The sequence below is a fragment of the Aspergillus undulatus genome (assembly GCF_047715775.1).
Source record: "Aspergillus undulatus strain CBS 261.88 unplaced genomic scaffold BDV17scaffold_11, whole genome shotgun sequence".
NCBI classification, from domain to species: domain Eukaryota; kingdom Fungi; phylum Ascomycota; class Eurotiomycetes; order Eurotiales; family Aspergillaceae; genus Aspergillus; species Aspergillus undulatus.
Genome location: NW_027396615.1, coordinates 290637 through 304312, shown reverse-complemented (window position 1 = coordinate 304312; position 13676 = coordinate 290637). Strand labels below are relative to the sequence as shown.

The 13676-nt window shown below is 52.4% G+C and overlaps 8 protein-coding genes across 8 annotated transcripts; 3 read left to right on the top strand and 5 right to left on the bottom strand.

Moving 5' to 3' along the window:
* Nucleotides 1–182: 182 nt before the first annotated feature.
* Nucleotides 183–1018, top strand: BDV17DRAFT_289121 (transferase family-domain-containing protein; the record flags this gene model as incomplete). Its single annotated transcript, XM_073761599.1, has 2 exons — nucleotides 183–438; nucleotides 492–1018. 2 exons carry the CDS (start codon nucleotides 183–185, stop codon nucleotides 1016–1018), a joined length of 783 nt encoding a protein of 260 aa, XP_073617964.1.
* Nucleotides 1019–1245: 227 nt separating this feature from the next.
* BDV17DRAFT_21078 (uncharacterized protein) lies at nucleotides 1246–1590 on the top strand. Its single transcript, XM_073755423.1, has one exon. It carries the CDS (start codon nucleotides 1334–1336, stop codon nucleotides 1532–1534), a length of 201 nt encoding a protein of 66 aa, XP_073617963.1. The 5' UTR covers nucleotides 1246–1333; the 3' UTR covers nucleotides 1535–1590.
* A 2048-nt stretch (nucleotides 1591–3638) lies between these two features.
* On the bottom strand, nucleotides 3639–3933 carry BDV17DRAFT_21055 (uncharacterized protein). The gene has a single exon (XM_073755420.1). It carries the CDS (start codon nucleotides 3850–3852, stop codon nucleotides 3691–3693), a length of 162 nt encoding a protein of 53 aa, XP_073617962.1. The 5' UTR covers nucleotides 3853–3933; the 3' UTR covers nucleotides 3639–3690.
* BDV17DRAFT_289120 (uncharacterized protein) lies at nucleotides 3930–6111 on the bottom strand (the record flags this gene model as incomplete). The annotated part of the gene is made up of 4 exons (XM_073761598.1): nucleotides 3930–4398; nucleotides 4452–5358; nucleotides 5414–5844; nucleotides 5903–6111. 4 exons carry the CDS (start codon nucleotides 6109–6111, stop codon nucleotides 3930–3932), a joined length of 2016 nt encoding a protein of 671 aa, XP_073617961.1.
* A 633-nt stretch (nucleotides 6112–6744) lies between these two features.
* Nucleotides 6745–8494, bottom strand: BDV17DRAFT_21047 (uncharacterized protein). The gene is made up of 2 exons (XM_073755417.1): nucleotides 7943–8494; nucleotides 6745–7106 (listed from the first exon to the last, which is right to left on the bottom strand). Exons 1-2 carry the CDS (start codon nucleotides 8348–8350, stop codon nucleotides 6834–6836), a joined length of 681 nt encoding a protein of 226 aa, XP_073617960.1. The 5' UTR covers nucleotides 8351–8494; the 3' UTR covers nucleotides 6745–6833.
* A 1230-nt stretch (nucleotides 8495–9724) lies between these two features.
* On the bottom strand, nucleotides 9725–10676 carry BDV17DRAFT_289118 (mitochondrial 37S ribosomal protein uS15m; the record flags this gene model as incomplete). The annotated part of the gene is made up of 2 exons (XM_073761596.1): nucleotides 9725–10572; nucleotides 10631–10676. The coding sequence occupies 2 exons, from the start codon at nucleotides 10674–10676 to the stop codon at nucleotides 9725–9727; spliced, it is 894 nt and encodes a 297-aa protein (XP_073617959.1).
* A 280-nt stretch (nucleotides 10677–10956) lies between these two features.
* Nucleotides 10957–12508, top strand: rps0 (40S ribosomal protein uS2). The gene is made up of 2 exons (XM_073757161.1): nucleotides 10957–11234; nucleotides 11308–12508. Exons 1-2 carry the CDS (start codon nucleotides 11065–11067, stop codon nucleotides 12023–12025), a joined length of 888 nt encoding a protein of 295 aa, XP_073617958.1. The 5' UTR covers nucleotides 10957–11064; the 3' UTR covers nucleotides 12026–12508.
* Nucleotides 12509–12648: 140 nt separating this feature from the next.
* Nucleotides 12649–13534, bottom strand: BDV17DRAFT_289116 (putative Rho-like small GTPase; the record flags this gene model as incomplete). Its single annotated transcript, XM_073761595.1, has 4 exons — nucleotides 12649–12810; nucleotides 12893–13012; nucleotides 13100–13340; nucleotides 13443–13534. The coding sequence occupies 4 exons, from the start codon at nucleotides 13532–13534 to the stop codon at nucleotides 12649–12651; spliced, it is 615 nt and encodes a 204-aa protein (XP_073617957.1).
* Between the last annotated feature and the right edge of the window lie 142 nt (nucleotides 13535–13676).

Genomic DNA, 13676 nt, shown 5'->3' with positions numbered 1-13676 from the left:
ATACAATGCAACTCTCCCAACCCGAGCGCCCCATCCAACTCGATCCGAATACGCACATTTGGCTTCGGAAAACCACGATCATGACGAATTGCGAAGATAAATATTCTGGTCTAGCGCCTGAGATCTAAACTTTATTGTCTATCAACCTGGTCGCCTCGATACAAACTACACCCCTCGACAGAATGCCAGCACCAGTACAGAAGCAACCTAAGATTGACCTCATCTCAACAACGCTCATACATCCAGCGCATAAGCCAAATGAGACCACAGTTCCTCTGTCAATCCTCGACGCAACTGTCACTCACTATGCCCCTTGTGCGGCTGTCTGGTTCTTCGACCCAAACACGAGCGAACCAGATGGAGGCGTAGATTCGGGTTGGGCCTCAACTCTACAAGGGTCTCTCAAAACAACCCTATCCACCTTCCCTCATCTCGCCGGTCAACTGAGTATACCGTAACGCATCCCCGGTACAGTGGACGACCATACCCAGCGTTATGGCCGCCTCCATGTCACTTTGGTGCTCCTACAAATCCTGGAGTTGAATTCATCACTGCTCGTTGCGAGCTTCCCTTGGACGAGGTGGCTCCTAGTGCGGCGCAGCGCAAATCGCCGGGCTTCAAATCATGGAATCTGTCCTGTTCAGCTAGAGTCTTCCTGCCCGATCTCTCGAAGGTGCCGTTCAACGTGCAACACCCTCAGAAAGCTGCACCTCCGGTGTCGATCCAGATCACGCAGTTTGGATGCGGCGGTATTGCACTAGGTATCAGGATCGCGCATTCACTAGCGGACGCTCAGTCCCTGGCTGTCCTTATGCATCGCTGGTCCTATGAACATTCTCTCCTTTCCAATTCCAAAGTCTCCAAAACGACAACACCACTCTTCCCAAACGGTTTCTTCAACTCAGAATACACGGTTTTCAACCCTCAGCTCCTGGACACCCGCGCAGCAGGGGCCATCGACGCTCGAAATCCAGACGAAACCGTCCTCGTCAAATCCCGCTCCCTCCCATCCTCCTGATACGACTGGTCCTGGTCTGCGCCCGGCGACGACCCGGATGCGAATCTCCCACCGGGTCTCACCCGATCTATGGTCAAATCGCCCGGCACGCAGATGCCAAAGGAACAATGGGACGTCTCGGTCCCAGTCGGGCATATAAAACTCCATGTCTCGGCGTCGCAGACGCGCAAGATATGGGAGGCTCGGGGCCAGGAGTTATTCGCACACGTCTGGAGCGCGATGAACCGTGCGCGGGGCTTGAGTGACGATGATTAGGACGTCAACCTGCATTTCACCTTTGGATGCAGAAAGCGACTGGGCCTCTCTACTTCGTTCATGAGGAGTCCGATCCTAAGTACATCTGTTAGGATGATGGGAAAAGACGTAAGCGGGTCGTCCCTGCAAACCATTGCGGGCAAAATTCACGCGAATATAGCACTCTACAACGAAGCCGCGCTAAAAGCCCGCCTCCACGATCTCGCCTTTGAATGCGCGCCGCAGCGGCTCTGGGGCGCATCTGCATCTTTACGAGGTTGACTTTGGCGGGGCAAGAGGGAAAGCGAGATTTGTTGAGCCTTATATGCCTGAGCTTGATGGGTTGCTTTGTTGATGGACCGCCGGCCGGAGGGGAGAGGGGTTCATTGGTGTGATTATGGGGTGGATGTGCAGTTGTCTATTACGAAGGATGCCCTTGGGGAGTTGGTGAGGGATCCTGGGTTGTGGTATTGGCTGTGACGTCTTGGGTAAATTGGAATATAAACCATATAGTTTATGCAATTTCAATAGATCTCCGAAATATCCAAAACAGTGCAGTCTATGTTCTATTCTATATGCTATGAGAAGAAAAACAAAGGAAACCCCAACGCTATGCAGACTAAAAACCAGTGAAGCAACTTAGAAGCAGTACCGACCCTTGCTAGAATGTAAGCAGCAAGCTCTCAACCGCCACATCCATGCTTCCAATCCTAAGACGAGCCAACGGTGGTTCATCTCCATTAACATCCTGCTCAAAGCAACAATCACCACCAACCTCGCCGGTATCCTCCGTCTCCTGCTTCATATTCGCAGTTCCCTCTCTTTCTTCCTCTCCTTCTCCCTCTCCATTGACCTTGACTTCACCCGAAATCCGAGCCTCAGCATCACCCTCACCCTCAATTACAGCCGTAGTCTCAGTCTCAGTCCCGTCTGACCACCAGCATCAACCCCATGGGATTCAGCTTCCCAAGCCTCAACCGCAGAAACAACAACCGCAGCATCATCTTCATCACCAGAACGCAACTGCAGCAACGGCGGCGAGATCGTCTCGACACCTCCATAAGCATCTTCATCACCAGAATCAGTCTCAACCCCAGCCGCAGCCATACAACTTGGGGCAATCGCCATCCTCCTCTTCACCCCGACCTCCGGATACGGATACAGTGTGAAGTCCGAGCCGCGTCGTTTCAGTCCAGAGGGTTGTGCAGACAGGAAAGGAAACGCATCTTCGGCCTGTTCTTTCGCACATGGTTCGGTCGATGATGATGATGATGATGATGATGATGATGATGATGATGATGACGATGATTACGATGGCCATGTGAAAGTTGATGTAGCGTCAGCGTTGAAGCCAGAATCAGCGTCAAAGTCAACACTGAAGTCAGACCCATCCATCACCGGCATAAGCACCACAGCATCACTCTCCCTCTCATTTTCCCTCTCAAACCCAATCGGCGCCACCATTATCCCCATCCCCCTCCAATCTGCATAACCCCCCTCACATCCCCTCTTCATCATCCCCAACCCCATCTGCAAATCCGCGCCTTCCAAGCCCACCGGAACCCCAAAAAGCACGACTCCGCGCCTCTCCAGGACAAAAAAAAAAAAAAAAAACCGGACGCCCGTGCCCTTTGTAAAGACGACGACGGGGCAGACGTGCAAGATGGGGTTTGGGTTTGTCCTTGGGGACGGAGATGGACTGTATGTTGCCCGTGCGCAGGGCTGGATTAGTTGGGTGTAGAGGCAGGTGCAGCCCAGTGGGTTTGGTTGGTAGTAGCACAATTTCGGTTGGGTTCGGGTCTTGATATGCGAAGTGTGGTTTTGGTCGTTGGGAGGAGGGAGGACGGGTGGCTTGGTTTTGTGGTGAGGGGGGGGTATAGTGGTCTTTGTCGGCGGTTGTGGTGGTTCTGAAGTCTGAGGTTAACGAAAGCAGGTAAGATAGTAGTTACTGATGAAGATTTGGCATTAAGAATGTTTTCGATTACCAAGGAGGTGGATTGAGAGGAAGTTGACAGAGATGGATAGAGGCATGAAGCTTCCAGAAGACGTAGGCTTATATCTTTCCCCCCCTAAGTCCAGAGACTAAATAGTCAGATAGGAAGAGATTCCTGATTCTTTTTTGGCGTGAGACCTCAAACGTCCAGAGAGTGTCTGAGGCAAACACGAGCCTGTCGTCAGCCGGCTTGCGGTCACGTACATGGTCTGAAATGTAGAAGAATCTTGCTGAATTGGACTATCTAAGTCTCGTCTCTATAATCTGTATGCGACAGAAGAACTTGCGAAATTAATTGATATTCAACGCCAATGCTATCCTGATGCCCGCTTGCTATGTTAACCCTGAAAGCAGGGCCGATGAAAAATGCCTGGACGAACAAAAAACCAGACAAACAAAACCAAAACACGAACTGAATAACAAACCTAATGCCTTAAAAAACCAATTACAGAAAATGCTCAACATGTAGCCTGCCAGTTTCATCATGGCGGCGGATGATTCGGTGCTGCGCCAGATGGCAGGCACTCAACAATAGAACAAGACAAGAAACATAACAACCCATCGCAAGAAAACTCAACATCCAGTCAACAGATAATTTGCCACGCATACAGCAGCAAGTGGATACAGAGTCATAAGCTTACGGGAAGTCGCAGGCGTAAAGCTTATGAACGACACAACGCTTCTCTACGTAAGAGTCTTCTTGAATTCAGCGAACTCGTGTTGGAAAATGGCGTGTGCTTTGTCAGTATCGGCCGGATCCCAGATTTCGTTCACAATGCGGATGGCCTCGGCGCTGACATTGAGGCCCTCACCAAAAGGCTTTGGCTGAGGCCACTTGAGTGAGTCAAAATCGCCCGATGGGCAGTTTTCAAACAGCCACTGGGCTTCCTGTGCGAACTGATCGTCGCCGAACTCCTCGGAAACTTTCTCGATGGCCGCAGCGGATGTGAGGTTAGGTGTGATATCAGGGGTGTCGGGAGGGACGATAGGACTTGAATAGCGGCTAGACTCACGAAGCCTACTAGGGGTCTGTGGTGCATGTTTCTGTATCCGAGCCCGGGCTTTAGCAACGGCTGGGTCGTCGTCAGGCCTGGCAGGAGTGGAAGTAGCTTGTGTAGGGCGTGCAGCGGAGCGAGGAGCAGGTGACGGCGCACTATACAGTTAGTCATAATCATTCTTAAGAACTGCCAGAACAATAAGTCGTACCTTTGAGGAGTGGCGGGCTGCGCAGGGGTAGGCGTCTTAGCGATAGGACTGGGGGCAGGAACACTTGAAGGGGAGGGAGCGCCGCTTGAGTCTGAATCATCCGCAAAAGCATCGTAATCAAGTTCAAAAGTTCCGCTTCTGTTTGGGGCAAACCCAGGTCGTTGCCGTACGTCCTGGGCACGAGACGCCGGTGTTGGTGTGGTAGGTGCTGAGGCTGACTGGAGACCGCCCATCCCGATAAAGTGGGTGCCATTATACGGATCGGTAGCACGAGCACGGCGAAGCTTCGTAGGTGTGTCTTCCGGACTCGCGCCGAAATGGACATTCTTCTTCTGCTTCCTCTCCACTGGTTTCTCTGTTTGAGCAGTATCCCGTAGGGCAGACTTGCCGTGAACAGCCTTCTTTCCGGGTTCGGTTTGTGGGACTGGTGGCGTTACTTCATCATCTTCACTTTCAGAACTGTAGCAGAAGTAATCTAGATCCATTCCGTAACTGGATCCTGCTGGGTTGGGGATAACATCTGGCGACGGAGAGCGCTTGCGCTTCTTCTGCGACTCGCTTGCAATACCGCTCGCCCGAGAAGTCCGGTCATCGTGTTGTTCAGAGGGTGTAATAGAAGTCTCGGATACGGTCTTCTGTGGCGAAGTTTGCTGAACAGGCTGAGAAGCGGGAGCGGGAGCGGGAGGTAGGCCGGCTGGTTGAGAGGTGGACTTGTTGACATCTCCAAGGTAAAGGGACCGATCAATCTTAGCGGGGTAGAGGGAGAAGGAGAGGTTGCGAGCACGTTTCGCCGGCCTCTCATCAGTCGAGCGGCGGCGAGACTGTGTCTCTGCCTCGGAAGCTGTAGCTGAAGATGCTTCAGAAGGTCGCGTGCGCTGAATACGTTCGGAAGCAGGTTGTTGGATAGCTACTCTTGATGAGCATAAAAACACAAAGCAAAATGTTACAGTCAGTAGGCATACCTGGAACTTCTGACCTCGCAGGACTGCGACCAAATCTGGGTAGGAAGCGGGAGAAAGAGCGAGGTACTGAGCTGAATATTCCACTGATGTTCCAGCCGCTCTTAGCAGGTTCCGGGGTGGACGGCTGCTCGGCGGCGGCAGGTTGCTTGGTGACGACTTCGTCATCCGTCTGAGCCTGCTCAGAAGAGGTATCAAGATCTGGCTGTAAAGGTTCAGCAGAGGGAGGAGTTAGTGAGGTTTTCGATGCGAGACGATCGGCTTCGGTCTGAGCGACAAATTGAGGGAGACGGAAGATGGTGCTGTGGATGCGGCCTTGACTTTCAGCTCTACGGCGCAGCATCCTCTCGGAGCGGGGGGCGGTACGAGAAAGGCGGCGCGCGAGGGGAGTAAGATGTCTGGCAAAAGGTGTGCTCCCGGGGGGTCCGAGATTTCTGCGTTTGTTTGCGTATGGAGTCACCGGTTCGGCGTTATCATCGGAGGTTTCTGTACGAGATCGTTTCCTGTTGACTTTTTTCTGTGTTAGCTTCTTTTTCGACCTGCTTTGCCTGGGAAATTCGTGAGAATCGCGAGTCTGTTGGGTCCGTTGGTTTCCTTGTATGCTGGGCTTCCTTGATGTCCTTTTTATTTTTGAAGTCTTTCGGGACTTCGTAGGTTTGGAGAACTTCGGAGTGTCTTTGGATGAATTCCCGTTCTTGCATAGTGCTCTAGGCGATTCCTTGGGAGCGGTGGGAGAAGGTGAAGGTTCAGAATGGAGAACTTGGGCAGTGGTCGAAGGAGATGGGGCTGAGGGAGAAGAAGCTGCCCGGGTAATGGTTTGAGAGGATGAGGAACGCGTGAAAGGGGCAGCTTCAGCAATCCTGGGTGAAGGTATAGAGGTAGGACTTTTGACGGGAGCAATAGGTAGTGGAGTAGCACGGGTTGAGATGCTCTGTGAAGGGGGAGCATGAGACGGTATGGCTCGTCCCGGTTCTTCACTTGAGCTGTGGCAGGCATTGAGATCTCGTTCCTCTGCAGTTGGAAAAAGCGGAGTGTCCAGCCAGCCACGCAAGTGGCGACGCCTTTGGGTACGAGAAAGTCGCCTGCAGTTGACGCTAGATGGGCGCCGCTGAGTCCCCGCGATTGAATCGAGATCCTCTTCCGCGCTTGGCTGCCTTTGCGTGGCGTCGGGTAACGAAGGTGCTTGTCCGTTTTCATATATCGACGTGTGCAAGTCCGCAACTGAGAGCGAGAAGACTGGCACATGCTGCACCGGTTCTACTGGAGTGAAGACCATGGCCGGCACGTTAGGAGGAGCAGGGTCGTATATGGACGCGACCGGGTAGGTAACAGCAGGAGCACCCAAATCGGAGGCCAAGTGCAGATGGTTTGTGTTGTTTGAGATGACTTGGCTGGTGGTCGTTTCGGGTAGCTTTGCTGGCACTCAAGACTTTGTATCGGCCATGTATTCTGAGAAAGATAACTTGCCGAAGGCTCCTATGAGCTCATTCAAAGCATTGTCCTCCACAGCTGATTCCTTCTGTAGATCCACAGGGGAAGACAAAGGCAAGGCAGTCTGTTTGGGATTGGCAAGGTCATCATCCGTGGCAGCTTTGTCATTCGAGTGCTCGGATTCCTCCAATCCCACCGCAGCTGGGGCAGTTTGGCTTGTGGCAAACTCGTCCCCATCCGGGGGGAGTGGGACTGCCGCAGCAATCTGCAGGGTGGTGTCAGACAAGACTTGACTCTCGGTAGGCTCAGTTTTGTGTGAAGGGAACGAGATCGCCGCGGCTATCTTCTGAGAAGCTTCTGAAGCTGGTGTGTCTTCAATAGGCTTGTAAGGAGCCATGCTAGTGAGTGCCGTGTTGTCTGGAACAGAGTTTCTGAAGGCCGCTTGGCGGCTGGTAGTCTTATCATCATCCGCACGGGCGGAAACTACTGCGGCCGCCTGCATAGAGGTGCCGGAGTCTGCTTGGGTTATAGCCGACTGACCAAAAGTCGAAGGTGGTGAAACTGCCGTAGCCGCCTGTTCACTAGTGGCTGAGCTCGCCTGGTGTTGGTGTTTGGTGGATTGACTGATGGCGGGATTCTTTGCCATCTGGTCCAGCATGGAATTGATGTCTTCGTTGATCTTGTCAACATCCTCCGATCTTTGTGCCATGACAACAGGATCGAGGTCAGAGGGCTCAAAGAGAGAGCAACCGGCGTAGTCTTGACCAAAAGCAGCCCAAGAAGATTCTTGCACGACCGACTGTTCGTCGGAAGCGTTTCTCAGGATATCACAGAATCCAGAGAAATCGAAGTTATCGAGCTCACCCGGCTCCATGGGAACAGCTGTGGAAAGGAGTCCCTGATATGATTCCCAATTGTCGAATGCGTCCTGAACCTCGTCGGGGATTTGGAGATTGATGGTATTTTGAGATTGTTGTCCAGCATCGTCTTCGACAACCCGGGACTCCAACGTATTGGGAATGAAGGGGAGAGATGAGGGAGAGGTAGGGGAAAAGAGAAGAGGAGAAAGATCATATGGGAAAAAAGATGTGTTGTACTCACGCTCTGAGTTCTTAGGTACCAAAAGGGCGTTGTCTGATGTAGATGCAGGTTCTTCAATGTTGGCTTCGGCGTTATTTTCATCATTCGCTCGTGCGGTGTCAAGGGAGTTCTCGTCAACGTGCTCTTGTGCTTCTTCGGCAGTAGCTTCGTCGGCCTTGCGCTTGCTGCTGCGCGTGCTACGCTTAGTGGCGCGGGTTTGAGGTTTAGAGCTTGAAGCAGTAGAGGTGGTCTTCCTGGTGGTAGTCTTCTTGACGGTGCGCTTCTGGGTCTTTGATCGAGTTGCGGGCTGTGTTGCGGACTCGGTGGGCTGTTCAGAGCTGGACTGCTGAGAACTAGACCCTTGAGTGGTAGGTTCTTGTGAAGCAGCCCGAGAAGCCGACCGTGTTGACCTGGTGCGACGAGTACCATTCTTCATGTCATCAAGAGAGACGAAGCCACCAGGCGAATCTGGCTGAGAACGAGTGCGCATCTTGACTGTGTGTTTGTGTCTGGTGCGAGATCGCGCGATGAGTTCACGAGATATTCGGCTTCCAGGGAATAAGATGAAGCTTAATCAAGACGTGGTGTTCATGCGAAGAGGTGATCAAGAAGTACTTGAGGTGGAATTGCTGGATGGAACCTAGAATGCGGAGCGTGAGTGTTGAGGGAGGAAGAAGGAAAAGAGGACGAGCGTACCTGGAAGAAAAGACCTCGAGGACAATTGTGTTGCTCTAAGTGGCGCGACGCGTCGTTAGAGTGTTAGCAACATGAACTTACCTCTTGTTGTGAGGGCTTTTGTGGAGGGAGAGCAGTTGTGTTAGTGAACCGGATTCACAAGAACCTTGAAAATCAAGGAGTGGAGCCGAGAGAAGAGGAAGTGACGATGCGGCAGAATCTGACCGCCGTCCACACGTGTCACCCGCTGGTTCCAACTTCACCCGCATTGACGAACTGGCTTGCAGGCTTCTCATTGGCTTTTGTTTATTTTGTTTAGTTGGGCATCCCTACTTCAGTTCGCAGCTTCAATGATGATCTTGGTCCAAGGTTATCGAGCGGGGCGACCAGTAGGACGGCGTCAGCGAGGAACTGCAGATTCATTACCGAAGCATAGAGCTATCTACTCCACGAAGTGTCTCACAAAATCACTGGTTTGGAACGATAATTAAACTGGAAAGAAGCAGAAATTCTGAATCTGTATGCCTTTGAGTGGTCGATTCTCCCCGTCAGTTCCTTGCTCGTTGCATTTCAGAAGACTGGTAGACATCCCTCTCTTGGAGTGAATGAAGATATGGCAAATTGGGCCTGCTGAATGTGAGCATGGGGACATAGGACGGCTTGGTGCAGTCACTCGAATATGTGCTCACCCCAATTCTATTCATAATTCAGCGGGGTTTCCATTCTCTTGTCTGGTCGTCCACCGCGTGTTCCAATACCTTGGCCGCCGGGTCGGAGTTCTTCAATCCTCGCTGACTGTTCGAGTTGTAGATCTGCAGTATATACCACTGAAGTCAAGGATCTGGTCATGTTTCGAACCTGGCCCGGTGTAAAAGTTGTATATGGAATCCAATTCTCGACAAGAGACGTTCCCATAACCGGGGATCTCATGGTTACTAACCCCAAGAACTGCTCCGACTGGTTTCAGGAGAAAGCGCAAGTTGTAGTCACGCAAGCTAGCAAGGAACGTAAAAGCAGTCAAGAAACATGCCACAGATGTAGTTAAGGATCGTAAATTACAAGCCAACGCTGCGTTGGGAAGAAACTGAGAAAACAAAGTCGAGGTTAATGTACAAACGCCAGTATATATTACATGCTGATCTCGCCCTTCCAAGAAGCTTCCGACAACCCCAGAGTCTCAATGAGGTGCTGCCATCTAGGACCGCCCCTCTCTTTCTTCCGCAGGTATCGGAGCAATTTCTGTCGTTTGTGTACAAGAAGGCGCATGTTGCGTTTGTTGTGCTTATCCTTGTTGGTGCCTTCCAGGTGCCTCGACATATTCAAGATCTTCGCGGTCAGGATTGCGACCTGCACTTCTGGGGAGCCGGTGTCGGGGCCAACACGAGGCGTCTTCTCCGACTGGTGAACATTCTCCGATACAGACGCGGGCTTCGGAGGCAGGACCTGGTCGGTGTTGTGCCGCCCAAATGTGTCAATGCACTTCTGTATGCGCAGGCGCATTTGATCGTCGGTATTTCCGTTCTTAATATCGATGATCCGATTTATGGCCTCCTGAGCATTCTCATGTTCCCGAAGATGTTGCTCTGCAGTTTCCTTTTCAAGTTGTGGATCTGCCGTTGCTCGGTTGGGGTTTTCGGGGGGGGCTGCCAGGGATTTGGAGTATTCGAGGGCTCTGTTGAGCTCATCAGGCGTGATGTAGTGGTTGGGGTACGACTCCCCCGTACCAGCCGGCTGGATCTTTAATTCCTCGACAAAGGGTGTTGATTGTCCGAAAATGGGGTCGCCAACGGAGCCATCGCGCTGTTCAGCGAGGGCCTGACGGCGGGACAGATTGGCAGCTTTGCGCTGACGCGACTGCGAAATCAAGAACGGATCATGTCTTCTGCGCTCCCTCGCTTCGGCGGATCCAGCTCGCATGCATGTTTTGCTTGGGTTGAGTGAAAGTCTGGCGAGCGGGCTTTGACCGTATGATGAACCTAGAGCCGAAATCGTTCAGCAATAACCCAAGCGGTGAAACCAGAAGAGAAGACGTACCAGTGAAAGGCTTCAGCGAAGGCTGAAAGGGAACGCGAGGAGGCATTTTGCGCAATCCACGACAGATTCTGCGGTCGTGGCGTATACGACTTCACCAATTGCTCAGCGTCGCTGCTCTCGCGGCCTCTGGGAGTTCCGCCGAAAATTCGATGGAATAAACTTAGGCCGCCATCCGGAGGAAGCTGCACGTGACTCTAGGCCCGGAAAGAGATCTAATCCTAGTCGGGCATGGCGCCCAGCACGGTCCACCTACCTCCAGGCCGCCGATACCCTAGCCCTAAAAATCACAAACGGGAAGCGAAAATTAGAGTGACATCTACCGCGGAGCAAAAGTTGTCTTTCGCGTCAGTCCTCTCTTCGACCTCAACATCGCGACAAGCGCCAGACGATTGATACCTTCAAATCGCCGTCCTTTGCATTATCAATCGCCCATCATGGCCCCCTCTCAGCTCCCCCCCATGTTCAACCCCACCCCTCAGGACATTGAGATGCTCCTCGCAGCTCAATGCCACCTGGGATCCAAGAACCTCCAGGTTCACATGGACCCCTACCTGTGGAAGACTCGCCCTGATGGTGTCAACGTTATCAACGTTGGCAAGACCTGGTATGTTTGTTTTGGAGGAATTGAGTAGATGAAATTGAATTGGACGAGTTATTCTAACTAGTGCGCGAATTAGGGAGAAGATCCTCCTGGCTGCCCGTATCATCGCTGCCATCGACAACCCGGCCGACATCTGTGTTATCTCCGCTCGTCCCTACGGCCAGCGTGCTGTCCTGAAGTTCGCTTCCCACACCGGTGCCACTGCCATTGCCGGTCGCTTCACCCCCGGTAACTTCACCAACTACATCACCCGCTCTTTCAAGGAGCCCCGCCTCATCATCGTTACCGACCCCCGCACCGACGCCCAGGCCATCAAGGAGGCTTCCTACGTCAACATCCCCGTCATCGCCCTCTGCGACACTGACTCCCCCACCGACTTCGTCGATGTTGCCATCCCCACCAACAACAAGGGTCGCCACGCTATCGGTCTGATCTGGTGGCTGCTTGCCCGTGAGGTCCTCCGTCTCCGTGGTACCCTCGCCAACCGTGAGGTCGAGTGGGACGTTGTTGTCGACCTCTACTTCTACCGCGACCCTGAGGCCGAGGAGAACAAGGAGATTGCCGACGAGGCCAAGGTTGCCAACGCCGAGGACGTTGGCGCTGGTGCCATCGAGTCCGGCTTCGCTGGTGAGAGCTGGGACGCTCAGGGTGCCGGTGCTGCCCCTGCCGCTTTTACCGGTGCCGGTGCTACCAGCTGGGAGGCTGACGGTGGTGACTGGGCCGCTAGCTCCGCTCCCGCTGCCGGTGGTGAGACCTGGGCTGAGGCTCAGCCCGCCGAGGGTGCCAAGTGGTAAACTCATGCGTTACCCGACGGCCAAGGGACGGATGTTAGGAATTGAAGAGTGTCTAAAGAGCGAAGAGAGACCACACAAAAATTATATCCACTGACATGTCAATCAATCCTAGCCTCTGTTCCGCAAATATTCTCAAAAGAAGGAAAAGAAAAAACGGGAAAAGAATTCACGAAACCTACTGCTGCAACTTCTTGAACCTCTTTCCTCTACCCCACGCACTCATGGTATGCTGCTACGATCAGAATCATCTTTTATACCTCCAGTCCAGTCCTGCTATCACGTTTGTTCGTCATGGTGCATCGGGGAGGAATTACTTGTCAATAATTGATCGGAACTTATGAGGGAAAGATATCCAGTTGTTCTCGTTTCAGTGAGCCTCTGGGGGAAAGCCCTGTACCGTCAATTCCACAAGGTGGACTTAATCGTTACCTTGGTTTCTCCCTGTATGTTATACTCGTTGATGCAAGCTACCATCGTACATCATGTCGTCCTTGGATTCTACGTAATGTAGCATGTAGCAAGTAGTAAGTAAACTGCCTTGTATGCGAAAAGTAAACATTAAATTGGCAGCCAAAATGGTATCAACTATCGAAGTACACAATATATGTTTAACCCTCCACCTTTCACATGACAAGACAACCCCCCTTCGTCTGCCCCCCAGCAGCAGTCGTAGTCGCATACGCAAGCCTCGCCAGATCCTCAGAGGCCTGCGACATGAGCTCCCCAGTGGCAGCCGAGCACTCCGCATACCGATCACAACGAAGCTCCTGCGCAATTCTATACGTCTATTGATTGTGACCGTTCAGCACACGCACATATGAACCACGAGCGCAAAGGCCAATTAGAACAGGATAAGCGAGTACTCACCTCCTGCGGATAAATAGTCCCTTCCCCCTCAACCCTCAAATCCCTCTTCAACCCTACCATCATAACAGGTATCCGCTCGCCCTCGCCGCGCTGGAAGTAGCGGATTATGTCGTTGCGCCACTGGTATTCATTCATTCAGCAAGAATCAGCCATATACATACTCAACCTCTTTCATAACCAAACAAAACAACGGGATTCCTAACTCACCCCCCTCAACCCATCTACCGTCTTGCGATCCGAGATATCAAAAGCCAAGAGCACCACATCCGGCCGGAGCGTAGTCCAGTGCTGATTCGGGTTCGCCGTGTCGTAGATCTCGAGCGTGAATGATTTCTTGGAGAAATTGATGTCGTAGACGAATGGTTGGTCGCTGTCGCGGAGGAGCTCTAGCTTTTCAGGTTGGTCTACTCCTGTTCCTCGTCGTTGGTTTCGGATGCTTTTGAGGCTTCTGAGTTGTGTTAGCACTGTTCGCTACCTGGAATAATAGATTGGGAAGGAAGGAGACAAATCAATCTCGGCTTGCGAGACTTGTTGGAAGCTGTACACGCACGATAGAAATGTCGATTTCCCGCAACCTGCATCGCCTAGGAGGAGGATTGTGATCGGGGTTTCTATGATTTCTCTGTTGTCTTGGGTGGCCATTGCTGGTTTTAGTTTGCGAGACCCCGGTGCTTGCTCTTCAAGTTTGAACCAGAGGCAGAAAGTGATTCCGTCCGAATAATGCTGGAATAATACCGACCATGGCCATTCGTGGTGGTTGCGCGCAGCCAACTTTATGGATCGG